The sequence below is a fragment of the Hemicordylus capensis genome, chromosome 5, assembly GCF_027244095.1.
Source record: "Hemicordylus capensis ecotype Gifberg chromosome 5, rHemCap1.1.pri, whole genome shotgun sequence".
NCBI lineage: Eukaryota > Metazoa > Chordata > Lepidosauria > Squamata > Cordylidae > Hemicordylus > Hemicordylus capensis.
The window spans coordinates 189,352,925-189,369,199 of record NC_069661.1 but is presented as its reverse complement, the minus strand read 5'-3'; the positions used below and the strand labels follow the sequence as shown (position 1 = coordinate 189,369,199).

The following is a 16,275-nucleotide window of genomic DNA, read 5'->3' as shown; positions in this document are numbered from 1 at the left end:
GCACATTGGCGTCCTGGGTCATGCAAGTGAGGGATATGGGTTTGAGCAAGTGTGGAAGCAATGGCCAACATCCCCACTAACATGGCTTGCAGCATGCAGCAAAATGAAACAAAAAATGTGTGTACTGCTAGTGGTCATAGGAAGCTGCCATATACTGAGTCAGAGCATAGGTCCATCTAGCTCAGTATTGTCTACACAGACTGGCAGCAGCTTCTCCAAGGTTGCAGGAAGAAGTCTCTCTCAGCCCTGTCTTGGAGATGCCAAGGAAGGAACTTGGAACCTTCTGCTCTTCCCAGAGTGGCTCCATCCCTTGGGGGGAATATCTTACAGTGCTCACACACATAGTCTCCCATTCATATACAACCAGGGGAGACACTGCTTGGCTAAGAGGACAAGTCATGCTTGCTACCACAAGACCAGCTCTCTCATGCTCAGATGTAGAAGGGGGCTTCATTTAGGGAAGCAGTGCAGGATCTGGGGGCACTTAGCCCTTCCCCATCCCCATTTGGGGGGGACGACCATATATCAGTGGTAGAGTATCTGTATTCCATGCAGAAGGTCCCAGGTTCCATCCCTGGCATCTCTAGGTAGGGCTGCCCTGCTGAGCAGCTGCCAGTCAGTGTAGAGAATACTGAGCTAGATGGACCAAGGGTCTGACTCACTATAAGGCAGCTTCCTGTGTACCCCTGATAACTACACCAGGAGAGTCAAGCCAGCCCCTGTGTCCATAGCTTCATCCTGGGCTCTGTGACTGGGTCAGTGACAGAACATCAGGACAGCATGTTGAGAACTATCTTCTTTATGGGTATGGAAGATCCTTGGGAGTATTGTCGCTGTTTCACCTGACAGCATGACTTGCGTGACAAAACCCAGTTTGATGGTAAAGCTAATTGGCAGGAAAAGATGGGAGGCTGTCTAAGCTTTGGGTTTTTGAACAGTCAGTTCCCGTCGCTCTGCAGTGCAGCCTTATCGAGGGCAGTACGGGAGCGAATTGGCAGTACTTTAGAACGCCTGATTAAAAGAGGGAAAGCTGAAATGGCCCTTATGTCAGCTGCTTTCCTGCACAGGATGCCGAACGATTCCTGTCCCAACCAGATACTGATTGCTTCGAACTGAGTGCAGACGTACATATCAAAATCATTTCCTTCACTCATTTTGACATGATCGAGTTGGAATAACTCTTGGAAGTTGTTTTACGGGGGGTGGGGGTGGGTTGAGCCTTGAACTGGCAAGTTCCTAGGTTGAAGAGGATATTTGTGACTCTCTCTCTCTCTCTCTCTCTCTCTCTCTCTCTCTCTCTCTCATGTTTTGAGGGTCCCATTGGCCCCTCAAGCTAGCAGGATTCATCCCAATGCCGCTGTCTATAGCTCACCAAAGCTGTCGGGTAATCATGCAAGTCACACTCCAGCCACTTCTTGGAACTCCCACTTTCATCTTTTAGCCGAGGTCATGTCATGCAGCAATATTCTTCCCTTTCACCAGGCCTTGAGTTAGTGATCTTCACTCTTTTTCAAGTAGGGGGCACTTTGGGGTGGGGTGGGGGGAACACAACAACCCACAAAACCTTCAGTGTTAAGGTCTCCATTTCCCGTGGTGCTGTCCTCCACACAGCACTGTCCTTTCCTCAGTGCTGGAGGGGCCCGTTAAGGGAGATGTAGCCCTCTCTTAAGAGGTTTGTAGGGAAAGTGCTGGAAAAGGCTACTCTTCCCAGTGCTCCGTATATGCTTTCCAGGATGGGGCAGGGGCTCCAGAGGGCTCTGTTTCACTTCAAGTAGCCCCCCAGCATGGGGCAAAGAGCAGCGTTGCCTGGTGAGAATGATCACCTCTGCATGGTGCCAGGATGGTGCAGAGGATTCCGTTTGGGCCAAAGCTTCATAGGCCCAATAAATAATTTGTCCAGAAGCTACACTTAGGGTTGATGTGGGCCACCACTGGCGCCCAGCCTTACAATGAAGAAGACTGCCTTAGGCTGAATCAGAGAAGCAAGTAAGTTAACGAAGACCAGGTGTTGTCATCACTTTCCTTCAGTGGCCACGGGTAGCATATGAACACACTGTTCAGAAAGATGAACCAAGGCAGAACCAAGATGAACCAAGACAGAAGCACTAAGCTAAAACTTGAGGTCTACATCACAGGGCTTGTTCATATGTCACCTAAGGGGCATGTTTGCCACCAGGATGCTGAGTCATATAAGTATTCCGCTGTGTGGTTAGCTGTATGCATAAAGGGCTGCTGTGTGATTTGAGCTGACTGCAGCCACACCAAAGACACACATCCTGTGTAAAATGCAATTTCCCTACTCACACAGGCAGCTAACAACACTGCCAAGGGCCCATACAATTGGGCTTCCTAATAGTAGCCACACCACCAGGTTAGGAGTTGCCCAACAAAGTCCCAGAGAGAAAGAGAGGTTTAGGCTAGGTTCATATAATGGCTGGTTTCCACTTGTTCTGTTGCTCATAAAAGAGAGACAATGTAGTATAGTGGTTAGAGTGTCAAGACTAGGGCCAGGGAGACCAAGCTTTAAATCCCCACTCAGCCAAAACGTTCACTGGATGTCTTCGGCCAGTCACTTATCTTTCAGAGTAGCCTAACTCACAGAAGATAAGAAGAGCCATGTATGCCATTTTTAGAAGAAGAATATGATATATTTGTTTTGTTTGTTTATGCAACAAATAGCTTGGGGAGTTAGTATTAACTGCCCCAATTAATGCTTCATCACACACACACACACACACACACACACACACACACACACACACACACACACACACAATATATGTTCCCAGAAGGAACCTGAGCATTCAAAGATACATATATGAAGTCCTGAATCTCAGCTTGGAAAGAGGTATCTTCAAGTGATGTCTAATAGGGCATTTTTCTAGTGTTTGCCCATAAGCAAAAGCAAGAGCCACTGAAGATGTGTTTCTTAACTTTTCCTCAAGCACAAGCCCCTAGTCCCCCCAACTTGTGGTTCAGTCTTTCAAGATTATGTGGGCTAATCTGTAGATGGGATGATGTGGGTTAATCTGTAGATGCCATGGTTGTGACCCATTAGTGGAGATTGCTTGGATAAGGTTGAATTGGATTATCTTTAGGTACATGCCAGTTCTCTGTGATTTTTTTTAATCACATGGTTTATCTTCTCAGCAGCTGGCATATCCTATCCTGAACACACATTTGCTGGTATAGTGTGTGTTACAAATGAGGCGTTTCCTACAAGCACTGCCTGACCACTAGCCCAGACTGAGCTATAGGCAGCTTTAGCCAGGAATTGTGCCAAGGGCCAGAGTCGAGTGGTTCAAACCTGAAATCAGAATCACAAGGGGTCAAGCTGGGGAACAAGCCAAGAGTCCAGGAAACAAGCCATGAGCCAGAACAAGCCAGGAAAGACTTTCATTGCCCAGGCAATGTCCCAGTCTAAACAGGAAGCCTGTGTAGCCCTTCCTGTTAAGGAGTCCCAGTGACTAGCCTAGGTGGGCAGAGCATCCAATACCTTGAAAGCTTTTACTGGGTAAAAGTGGACAAAAACAGGGAGATGCTCTAAACTGTAGTACATGTGGTTCACCACATGGAGGAGCTGTGCGCAGAGGCAGGGGATTTCTGATATTAGTTCCTGCGACTCCCAGCAGCACCAATATATGTACTCATACTGAACATTCAGATAGTACTTCATACGTCATGGCCTACATGCTTTTCTTATACTAAGATTATTTTCACATAGGAAAATCGGGGACATAAAAAGCAGTCTTCCAGGATCTGTTCCTTTCAACCAATGTTTAAAATTTGTGTTTTCCTTGGTTTTCATTGTAATCATTTATCTAGTCTGTTGCCCTTTCCAGCAACTCATAGTGTGCTGCTCATTTCAACACATTTTATCTTTACAAATGTTCAGTCCAGGGGGAAGCAAAATGTTTCCTATTTACTTGAGTGCAATCTATGTGTTGCTATTAGAAAAAAGCTCTTTCAAAAACAGTAAGATGTCAGCCCCTTTTTATTCAGAGAAAAGAATCTGGAGCCAATATTAGGGTACAAAATCATGGGAATTTCCTATGCCTCTCATTTTGGCACAGCAGTAGTAAATCGAAGGCATATGGATTGTAAAACGTTGTCCGTAGTTTACAAGTGCTACATAAATAATTGCAGTCAGAGGTAAATTGGGCTGGTTGTGCTGATGAAGACCTGTTGAAACAGTGGTCAGGAGCCAAAGAGACTCCTGCGTGCCTATTCAAAGGGGTTGCCAATTTTCCCCTTTGGTCCCTTCTGTCTCAGGAAATGCTAGTCTGGAGGGTACAAATGAAAGACTAGCTCAGTGTAAGGGCATCTGCTTTCCCAGAATCTCCCTGGCATCCCCAGCGAGGGTTGAGAAATACCTATCTGAAATCCTGGAGAGCTGCTGGGTGCTTTCCAGGTTAGACCCTGCAATGGGGTCACGGAGTATGTATCTCCAAAGTGTGCTTCCGCGCTTCCGCAGTCCCTACGCTGACAGCAGGGTGCTGTGCCATTTATATATCCAATGCCTTGTTTCGAATTTAATCGCTGCAATAGAGTGTATATCCGGCGTTGAAAAGTTGCTGTTTGGGGGGGTTGGGTTTGTAGTTTTCACGGGACTGCTTCCCCTGCTGGGCACTTTGCTATTTATTTACAAGTTTTGAATGTGATTTGCCTAAATGGAGGCATTTTGCCTAAATGGAAGCATGAAACCGCCCTGAGCCATTTCGGAAGGGCGGTATAAAAATCGAATAAATAAATTTTGCTGCTGTTGAGCGGCTAATCTGGAAAGTCCCCTGGTCAGTCAGTGCAGTCAATAGGCCTGTATATCAGATGATCTGATTCCAACAAATGAGTACCACTTTTCAGTGCCATGCAGAGGTGGGTGCTCCTGGCACAGCCAGCTCTGCCATTTCTGGGGGGAGCTTTTCTTTCAAAAATGGAGCCCGTGGGGATACCAGGAAGGCATGAAGGGGATCGAACTGAAAGGAACTACAGTTTCCAGATGTTTCCACATGCATTTTCATGGGGACATCTGAAAACTGTAGTTTCTCCCAGCGCTATCCCCTTCATACCTTCCTGGTGTCTCCATGGGCTCCATTTCTGCAAAAATTCATTCATTCATTCATTCAGATTTTCTTATATACCACCTCCTCCAAAGACTCCAAAAGTACAAATAAAAATGCCCCCTGCTGCTGTAAATGGCAGGTACTGTGCAGAACTACCACATCATGAATGCCTGCCTCTGCACAAACCAGGGTGGTAGTACATATTTGCCAGAATCAGAGCATCCAATCACAGGCCTAGCAGATAATACTGACCTAGATGTTCTGACTTCCTATGTACATCCCTTGACCTTTCTCAGGTTTCCAGAAACCCCAAGTTATGCCGGGGAAGAAGTGGTAAACCCCTTCCCTGAACTCTCAGGGACTGCTCATGGCCTTGTTGGGCCTGGCTAGTGATCTTTCCCCAAATATGTAAAATATTAGGCAATGCTGAGGAGAGTCGTATTAAGGTGTCCTCGCGAGCCACTTTTAAAAACATCTGTGTTCATTTCTTGCAAAAAGTGCAGCACTGTAACTCTCTCCGACTTGCTTGGAGAGGGTAAAGGAGGACAGCAGCCTAAGAAAACAAGTCTTCAGTTATTCTAGTGAAAGAAGTGAAGCCACCAATCTGTCTCATTAATGCTGATTCCCCTGGGTTGCTGCTTGGAATTAGTGCATGATTGAAATGTGAACTACCACTGAGAAAGCATCAGCATTGGAGCAGCAGGGATGCTTCTAATGCTAATTGAGCAAAGAGGCACCTTTTAAAGTGGTGACTCTCTTATATTTAGCAGTGGGAGGGCAACTGTCTCTATCCAATCCCAGCACAGCATTCTTCCGGTGGTGTCTACTGTATGTTTCTTTTTAGAGTGTGAACCCTTTTGGGACAGGGAACCATCTTGTGTATATATTATTTATTTTTCTAAGTAAACTGCTTTGAGCACTTTTGTTGAGGCACAATTTAACGTGGTGATTCTCTTTATTTAGCAGGGGGAGAGTAACTGGCCCTATCCACCCCCAGCATGGTACTTCCAATGACTGTTGCTGGTGTCTATCTTATGTTTCTTTTTCGATTGTGAGCCCTTTGGGGACAGGGATCCATCTTATTTATTTATTATTTCTCTGTGTAAACTGCCCTAAGCCATTTTGGAAGGGTGGTATAGAAATAAAATAAAATAAAATAAAATAGTAATGGTAATCCACAGAACAGCAACACAAGTGCTACTACAAATGAAGCCAAATGTGTGACCAGGTTCATGAGAACAGTCCAGATGTCTTAACGGAAAAATGTCCTTCCTTTTCTAGTTGCTCATAAGCAAAATATGGAATGATGGGTTAACATCGGATTCAAAGAATGCCCTCACAGTCTTGAATTGAAAGAATTCATTCATTTGTTTGTTTGTTTATAATAAATAATGGCAGCAACCCACCATTTGATGGCAAAACCCAGGAAATGGCTGTATCTGTATTGCATCTTTAGAAATACTACAGAAGACTGCATGAGGCTATAATCACGACTGGGCAGGCAGCCGGTGGAGGGAAGGCAGGGTGGAACCTTCCTTCCCCCAAGACAATCCCCGACATTCTGTTTGGGGTGCTGCCATGTGCTCTCACGATCTGTGTTGTTCTGTGCAGTGTGGATCGCTGGAGACCAGGACTCATTGTCCCGGCCTCCAGGAATCCCCACAATGCACCGTGAGATGAGTGTGATGCATTGGGGGGCTCCAATTCCCCCTCTAGGTGCCTAAGTCTGAGTATACACACGACCTCATACCTGGACCTAGGTAAAACCTTGGGTACAAAGCCCAGGCTTGTCGGGGAGGCAGCGCCGGGATCAGGCTTGATGCCGGCACTGCACATGAGCAGCCCTACCCAGGTAGGGCTTCCCTAACCTGCGTAGGGCTGCTCGTGTGCATAGCCTTCATGAGCACCGATGCAAATTTGGGCATAATTCCCATGGCTACAGGTGTGAGAAAGCAAAATGCCGGGGGACGTGCAGGCCCTGTTGGAGATGCTCAAGTGCAGCTACAGAGCCCATATTACCTGCTAGGTAGAGGGCGGATTCATTGAGTCTGTTGCTGAGGGCTTGTGTGCCTTCAGCATGGTCGATGAACTATAGTTAGGTTCCCTTATAAAATTAATTAGCCAGAAAGCCAGAATGGAGGGTCCGAGCTCCATAGCTGGAGGGAGCCACCGAGCAGCTGATGCCACTGCTGCTGCCACTGGGCCCCAGGGGACAAGATGGCAGAAATCAGTGACCTTGACCACCAGATTGAACCATTGTGGCACTGTGAGCATCAACTGGAGCATCAAGGAGAGCAAGGTCAAAGCCCTTTGTACCAAGGCCAGAGAGTTCTCGGTGGAGGAAAGCAATGCCCAGAGCGTAGACTAGTAACAGTCTGTGGGGGTATCTATGGCCTTAAAGAGCTCTTCAGGGTGGGTGGTGGTGGTGTACCTGAGATTATCTCTTCCTGGGAGATTTTGTGTACTGCAGCTTCTACAGTATAAAATTAGTAGAATCACAAACTTTAAAAAACAACGGCACACACACTTAGATGTGGCCTGACTATTGTAATCCATTCTATTTGCCTTTCAGTGCAGTCTTAGGAAAGCACCAGGATGTCTATATTCTTGCAATGCAATCTTAGAATGCAATAGCCAAGCTCTGGCTGTAATCAGAGTGCCATGCTCTGCCATGGCTTCCTTCCACCTGCATAGTTGACATTCTCCAGCAAATAGCCCTCAGTGACACTGAAGCTCAGCAAAGACATGAAGATAAGGAAGCAACTCCCTTATCTGAAATTCCAACATGAAAAGATAGTGGCATTGGGAGGGTATCAATCAGCCGCATTTAATACTCTAGCCGTTAAAGAGAGTCGGGATTCAAAATGTTGCCCTCTTAGTGAGCATTGAACAAATACTAAATCTGTACTTAAAAGAAGTAGCCATGCTTAAACGTGTAATCAGAGAGCACACTGGCAAATGCAATTTGTATGTATGAAGTGGGAATTGATTTAAGGGTAAGGTACGTCACCTTAAGTGGCGCAGCGGGGAAATGCTTGACGAACAAGCAGAAGGTTACCGGTTCGAATCCTCACTGGTACTATATCGGGCAGCAGTGATATAGGAAGATGCTTAAAGGCATAATCTCATACTGCGTGGGAGGAGGCAATGGCAAACCCCTCCTGTATTCTGCCAAAGAAAACCACAGGGCTCTGTGGGGGCCAGGAGTCGAAATCGATTTGAAGGCACACTTTACCTTTACAGGCAGGAAACAACTCCTCCCATGATTTATATCTTTCATCAGATTGGTTATCACTGAGATGCATTTGTAGAGCTTCCTGTAAAGGGTTTCTAGTTAAACACTGCTCCACGCCCTCAAAATTGCTGTGTGGATCTTTTGGGGAGGTTGCTCAAAATACTGAATCTGTTGTGTTAATGAGTGGGCTGTTCTGACATCAGCAAAGGAGACAAGAATGAAATCTGCTCTCAAGATTTAGAAGAATAGAATAGAATAGAACAGAACAGAACAGAACAGAACAGAATAGAATAGAATGCATATATGTATGTAACGTTCTAGTTTGACTTGATTCTTCAGATGAAAATTCATCCACACCTACTAAAGATTTCTTCCCATAGTTACAAATGGGGAAAACTGCTTGTAGCACACTGTAATCAGTTTTCCCCATTTGTGACTATGGGAAGAAAAGCGGCAACGCAACCACCAGTTCTGTACAGGGAAGCCACTGCATCTGGGTCCACAGCAGCTGTGCCACAAGTCCCTCCAGCTTCATTAGAACTGTCCATGATGTCAACCTTTGCTTAATAAGAAGGTCAATGTGCACTGTTGGGGTTTGATTTGGGTATGAGAAACAGGTAAAAATGGCTTCCCGGCTATTTTTCCTCCTGGGTGGCCTTGGGAAAGTCACCTTCAGTGTAACTTGTCTTATGGGTATATTGCAAGGGTTTTTCAGGCATTAGAACAGTGAGCCTCTGAGACAAGAAAATAACTGCCCAAACCTCTACTCGGGAAAGAAAGGGAAACAAAAAGGGAAGGATCGGGGTATATGGACAAAAAGGATTCTATAATGGGAAGATGCTTGTGAAAATAAAATGCTTTTGGAAACCAGATGGATATGGTGTAAGGAGGCACGACTCATAGGACACACAAGCACTCTTGGCTATGCCTGAGCACAGCTACAGAGCCATATCACCTGCTAGGCAGATGGGTTCATTAGCTCTGTAACTGAGAGTCTATTCTTGTGACTCTGCAGCCTGGCTTGTCAAATGTTACTGGGGTCCTATCGAACTATTATTGGGGTCCTATTATGGGAGAGGAGAGCTGGTCTAGGAGAAGTAGGGCCTGCCCTGGGTGCATTTTGAATGGGAGACCACATGTGAGCACTGTAAGATATTCCCCTTCGGGGATAGAGCCGCTTTGGGAAGAGCAGAAGGTTCCAAGTTCCCTCCCTGGCATCTCCAAGATAGGGCTGAGAGAGATTCCTGCCTGCAACCTTGGAGAAGCCGCTGCCAGTCTGTGTAGACAATACTGAGCTAGATGGACCAATAGTCTGACTCGTTATAAGGCAGCTTCCTACTTTCCTATGTCCCTAACACTGTATGAGGTCAAGGGGAAGGTTTCTTCTTCTTCTTCAGGTGCTTTCTCCTACCAAAGGCTAGATAGGCTAGATTTCACTACTGGAGGGACTGCCTTCTACTGTTAAACTCTGCTGCCTGCCTGAACCCACTCAAATTGAGCTTAGACCTCTTCAGAGGTCAGGCCTGCTTCAAGTGGGCTTGATTTTGCTCAGGTCATAACCTCTCCTCATCACCTCCTTCCCCAGAATTACCCAGGTGCTCACGGCAGTTTAGGCTTCAGACTGAAGGCATGAAGACTGTTGCAATCACACACAGTAGTGTCAGTTGATGCTAGGAAGCATGGGAGATACACTTCCCATGCTTCCTGATGCCAACTGAATGCTGCAGTGCATGATTACAGCAGGACGCACCAATGGGCATAAATATTTCCCATGCTTCCTGGTGTGCACACATGCTTGTGGCAGTGTCCAGACTGTAAGCTTCAGACCCATGCTGCTGTAAGCACTCCCCACCATGGTGAACCTTCACTTGAGGAAGTTTAGGAACATAAGGAACAAATTTTAAGTTTTAATGTGTTTTTATCTGTTATAATTTTTAACTTTTTATGAATTTTAAATGTGTTGTATTTTATATGATGTTCTAATTTTGTACACCGCCATGCCTAGAGATTTCTATACTAGGCAGTATATAAATTCAATAAATAAGTAAGTAAGTTAGTAAGCAAATAAATAAATGATAGATAGATAGATAGATAGATAGATAGATAGATAGATAGATAGATAGATAGATAGATAAGCAAGCAAGCAAGCAAGCAAGCAAGCAAGCTGCCTTATACCGAGTCAGACCATTGGTCTTTCTAGCTCAGTATTGCCTACACAGACTAGCAGTGGCTTCCCCAAGGTTGCAGACAGGAGTCTCTCTAAGCCTTATCTTGGAGATGCCAGGGAGGGAACTTGGAACCTTCTGCCTGCAAGCATGCAGATACTCTTCCCAGAGTGGCCCCATCCATTTACAGTGCTCACATCTGTAGTCTCCCATTCAAATGCAAACCAGGGCAGATGTTGCTTAGCAAAGGGGACAATTCTTGCTTGCTACCTCAAGTCCAGCTCTCCTCTCAGTTTGAGGAAAGATGAGTGTCAGGAAAGGCTGCCTTTGGGAACTGATGGGAGTGAGGCTTTAGGCCCTATTCTGCTCCCAATGACATTATCAGGAGCCAATGTAGTTCAATTCGGAATAGGATTGTCCTATAATGATTTATTTCTGATCATTCTTTAAAATAATTTATTTTACTGAAGCCCATTCTGCACCAAGTCCAGGGAAGTTCACCAATGACTAAGGCGACAACCCTTCCTTCTTCCTTAGGTAGAACATACCTTACATCACAATAATATGCTGAGGGCTTTAACAATGCAAATACAACCTCAATTTTTACATTACATATACTTTGTAATAATGGACTGATACCGTATAACGGTTCTACTGGTGAAAATATATTTCATATGTCTCTCCACACTTCTTCAGTAATTTCTAGTGAATTGCCTTTGAACACATATAGCTTTGCATCTATTTGAGCAAATTAATTTGCTTCTCAGCACCAATTTTCTGAACCAATCCCTTGAACTGAACTGGAAAAAGTTATAAATTCAAAGTTATAATTAGATCAGGCCACGTTTCTTTTTTTGTTAGAAAGGAAGTAGCCCTTTTGCCATGACTGACACATATAACAATGTAAAAGCCAAAGAAAATATTAACATTTCAATTGTGCTTTGTTACAAAACAATACAAATATATTTTCTTTTATATTAGGAAAAATGGCAGACCTTTTAGGGAGTTGAGCCTGAGCAGAATTGTGGTATTTTCTAGTTAATGCGAGTCCAGACAAGAAATATGATGTACACCTCTTTTTGTGCTAAAGCAAAAGAAGTGAGCAGAAACTAAAGACACATCTTTAAAGGCAAACTAGCCTTTCAGGGTCTAAATAAGTAAATAGGATTTGGTGTGAATCTCCTGTACCACTGTACCTCTTTAGACTAGAACAAGGTTATACTAGTGTAACTCCACCTCTGGTACAATATAGTCTGTGCAAAGAGCAAAAATGGGCAGGGGTGGCAGATAATGCTGGTGTTGCCATGATGCTGAAGAAGTGGCTGGCAGTGTTGTAGTTTTTGGGGTGTTTTTTTGTTGTTGTTGGTTTTTTTGTTGGGGTTTTTTTTGGGGGGGGTTGGTTTTTTTTACTGCCCTTGTTTTATTCTCCTATCTTGTTATGGATAGATAGATAGATAGATAGATAGATAGATAGATAGATAGATAGATAGATAGATAGATAGATGGATGGATAGATAGATAGATAGATAGATAGATAGATAGATGGATCCTGACTAAGTTACATGGATGTACATGATCACTGGTTTAGCTAGGATCATTGGATTGAAAAACAGTATGTACATAGGGCGGTTTCAGATGGTACATGCCCAATAGGGCTGCCACAAAAATGAGCTCCTTGCAGCTCACACTTATTAGGAAGCTGTGATTCACAGCAGCTGTCCTGGCCACATGTCGTGTGAAGCCACCCATATTCAAAATAATAATTGTTCTGCCTTTCATATACCCTTGTTCTGCACTGAATTTTTAATGAGGCTCAATTTTCATGATGAAAGCTGCCACGTTGGGATGTGTGGGAAATGTTCATGTACAACCTGCACCTCCCACTCTTTCAGGTATTTCTCGTTCACAGCCATTGTTCTGCTCCTTCGGCTGGGGAGGGAGGACACATTCACTCGGCAGCATTCCTGAACTGTCATTGCTTCACATAGGGATGCAAGGATGCCATTTTGAGATGCCCTTTGGGATACATCGATGCCACGCAAATAGCATCCATGCATTTCAGAGGCCAGAACCAAACTCACACTGAGTGAGTGGCCTGGTAAAGGGAAGACTAGCGCATGCACTTTAGCTATGGGCTCCACTGGGGTGGGGTGGGGGGTTCGTCGGCAGACCCTTCTACTGTTGGAGATGAACTTCCAGTGCATCGACCTTTTGCACCAACTGTCCTAATGACCACTAGGGGCATTGGGAGTAGAGACAGTGAGTCAGGGTCTCCCCATCTGTCCCTACTCTATGACCCCTGAACTGACTCTGCAGCACTTCCTGTGCTGAGTCACAATCCTTCCTTTCCTCCTAGAGAGCAGATGGAAACATCTCTCTCTCTCTCCTTACCTATCCACTATGTAGTCCTTTAGATTAGAGATAGGTCTTTCCTATCTACAGTAAGTGTATTTAACCAATAAATATTTAGTGTTTAGTCATACAAGGATCTCCATGTGTTTTCTTTAAACAGCTGCAATATCCAAACCATCCTCTGCTACCTACTCTGTAACTGGAGTGTGTGCTCATTCCTTAGTGCTCTGCTGTTTTACCTATTGTGGGTAAAAATCAACAACCTCTAACATCTACTACATCTCTCACTGCCATCCTGTGCTACCTTTTCACTGGAGCCAGGGTTCCCCACTCCTGTACTTGGAAGGGGAATCATCACCAGATTCCCCTTTACAAGTATTAGCTGCCAAACCGGATCGGTCAAACGGTTCTGTCATTTCAGCAGCACAAGGCCCAGCTTGAATTTGATTCAAATTTGAGCCGAACCATGATTTTTGGTCCATGAACATCCCTAAAAAGGAACAAGGAGCAGGTCATCACAAACGTTTCTTCCTGAAACCCTGGAGAGCTGTTGCCAGTCAAAGGAAACAGTGCTGTATTACATGGACCAATAGTCTGACTCAGTAGAAAGCAGCTTCATAGAAGTGTGTTTGATTTGTTTTCTCATACAGGAGAGGATCTAATGTCTCCCTCACCTTAGACATGAGCAGCTTGGGAAGTGTTGAACCTTTCGTAGCTGTGCCTACGCCGAGAGAAAAAGTAGCCATGGAGTATCTGCAGTCAGCAAGCCGGGTCTTGACAAAGCAGCAGTTACAAGACACAGTTGCAAGTTCTCATTTGCTTCAAACAGAATTCATGGTAAGTTTACTAAAAAAAAACAAAAATCTACGGATGTATGTTTGACCTGCTCTACCTTTTTGTCATGGGGCTCTAAATTGCCTAGCTTAAAAATGTAAAAAATGTTAATATGACATGCTAGCTTTCCACACATAGAGACTTCTTAATATGCAGCAGTATTCAAATATGTGATTTGCATTCGGAAGTGGTACAATCCCAGCAGCAGGACTGCTGCATGTGTTTAAATCAAGGGTGGCTCTGGGTGGCGAGGTGGGGGAGTTCCCCTTCAGAGAAGTAGTTCCCCCCCACCCCCTGTGTTTCAGAAATCTAACATGTAGGACACAGGTGCCCACCCAAAAATGCACTTTGCCCCTTCTGTACCCCCCTCAATTTTTTTTCCTAGGGCTGCCAGTGCAAATACTCCTGGCAGAACATCACATAGGGAAGCTATTCTGATGATCACTGTAATTTCAGTAATTGTCGGAACGGCAGCTAGCCCACCTAAAAAACCCCACCCCTAAACGAGGTTAACGGAGTGAGTGCTTTGGGGTGGGGGAGTGTACTCGGGGTGGGGGGAGGGGAGGAGTGAAGAGGGAGGGGGACCCCAGGAAGTCACCACACACTCACGCGGTGCCTTCCTCAGTTCAGGGGGTCGGGGCACCGTGTGGCAGTGCTACCCTTCCCCAACCCCCGGAGCTCCCCAACGGAGCTGTGGCTGGGCATGGGGGCACCCAACTGCAGCAGCTGCTCATCTGGGTGGCCACCCAGGAACGAGCGGCTTCTCGTGTATGGGGAGAGCAGTCTAAGCCTGCTCCCTCCTCCAAACCCCATCTGGCAGTCACACAGGTTGTGTGAAGCACCTCAGAGTCTTGAAACTGGAACAGTCCCAAACACCACTGGACACAGCTGCCTGCTGTGAAGCAGGACTGCCGGACCATCAGCTCACAATAGATCTGCCTAGAAATCTAGACACAAGATGCCACAAGCTGAAAGCAAGTGAGCTCTAGAAACACGCTTGCTGAGAAAACAGCTTGAAACAACTTATGTAAATGAACCAAGGCATATGCTAGAGTTGAAGGCAAAAGTTTCTTGCCAATCTGACTTGGGAGAAAATTCCTTCTTAAATCCAGAGATGGTGATCAGACAGAACTCTGACCATAAGCCAAGTCATCCAAAGGGAACTTTAACTGGGCAGATTTTCACACAACCCAACATCCTCTCTGAGCCCCAAAGGAAGGGGGAGGATGCTGAGGTCATATTTTAATAGGGGAAATCCCCTCTTAAATCCTCCCAGGGCACAACAGAGGCTCAGAAAAGCTATGGCTGCCTTTGGATATACCTTTAACTGCAGGTCCAATGGACCTGTAGTTTGCCTCCCAGTCCCCCACGTGTAGTTTGCATGCTCCCAGATTATTAGGATCTGCAATCTGGGAGACTGTTAAGGGGGCAGATCTGGCTATGTGGGCTTCCTCCAATCCTGGAAGGAAAGCCACACCAACCAATAGAATTTAAGGGGTGGGAGGAGCTTTCTCCCTTAACTCGGGTTTGAGTGAGTTGCCCAACCACATTGGAGTCTCCGGACCCACTGATTGATTGATTGATTGATTGATTTGATTGGTAAGTGTATTTTAGTACAAACCGAGGGTTCATCTGGAGGTTTGGGGGAAGAATCAAAGCCACGATTGGGTTCGAGAACCACTGTTTTGATAATTCAGACCTCATGGATGGCCAACCTGAGGTGGGTTTGCCTCAGGTTTCCCATGATGTCCAACGGTGGCCTATCACAAAACATCCTTCTTGGATCTGTATTGCAGCAACAACTTTTTGCAGAAGAAGGACAGTGCTTTTCAAGAGGCGAGCTTTAGCCCACATGTTAGGTTCTGAAAGAGAAATAATGGTATATTTCACAGCTTCTCGACTTAAAATCACAGCCTTCCAGGTCTGCTTTTGATTTTTAAATGAATGAATGAATGAATGAATGAATAAACAAACAAACAAACAAACAAATTTGTTTGTTTGTTTTGTTTTGTTTGTAATATTTATACCCTGCCCCTACAGTACAGTACTACTCAGGGCAGCTAACAAGATTTATAAAACAGTTACAATATAAAAGCAGACTAATAAAATTAATCAAATTAAGCAAGTTAAAAATCCAAGCTAAAACCACAATCAAAATTAGCTTTTAAAATTCCAAATTAAAATCTTAAAGCTAAAAAATTGACACATTTGAGTGTAAGGAATAGTTAGTTTCTCTCTTTAAAATGCTAATGCCTGTGGGTTTTGTTTGTTTGTTTAAACAGGAAATTCCCATGAATTTTGTGGATCCTAAAGAAATTAACATCCCCAGCCATGGAACTAAAAATCGTTATAAGACCATTCTGCCAAGTAAGTCCATTCAAACTGATCCTTTTTTTCAGTGAACTCTAATACCCAGTAGTGCAGCCTTCCCTTTTCCTATTATCAGTCCACAGCTTATGTCAGCTTTTCCATGCCCAGCACTGGGTGTGCCTTTTGAACTAGGGCACCTGCAGTGTCTGACAAGTGATGTCTGAAATGATGGATTGTCTTTTGAAAAATGGCTGTAGTCTGCCAACTCCACCCTGTTCATTGCTGAGAGTTTTGCCAGTTCATTTTCATAAATTAACCA

General features: G+C 44.9%; 1 protein-coding gene across 2 annotated transcripts in view; it reads left to right on the top strand.

The window, feature by feature from the left end:
• PTPRR (protein tyrosine phosphatase receptor type R) overlaps positions 1-16,275 on the top strand; it is a 198,781-nt gene that overhangs the window by 158,647 nt on the left and 23,859 nt on the right. For both annotated transcript variants that reach the window (XM_053258076.1, XM_053258074.1), the window contains exons 7-8: positions 13,463-13,649; positions 15,929-16,013. In XM_053258076.1, the coding sequence (XP_053114051.1) occupies positions 13,463-13,649; positions 15,929-16,013 (272 nt within the window). The remainder of the gene's footprint in view (positions 1-13,462; positions 13,650-15,928; positions 16,014-16,275) is intronic.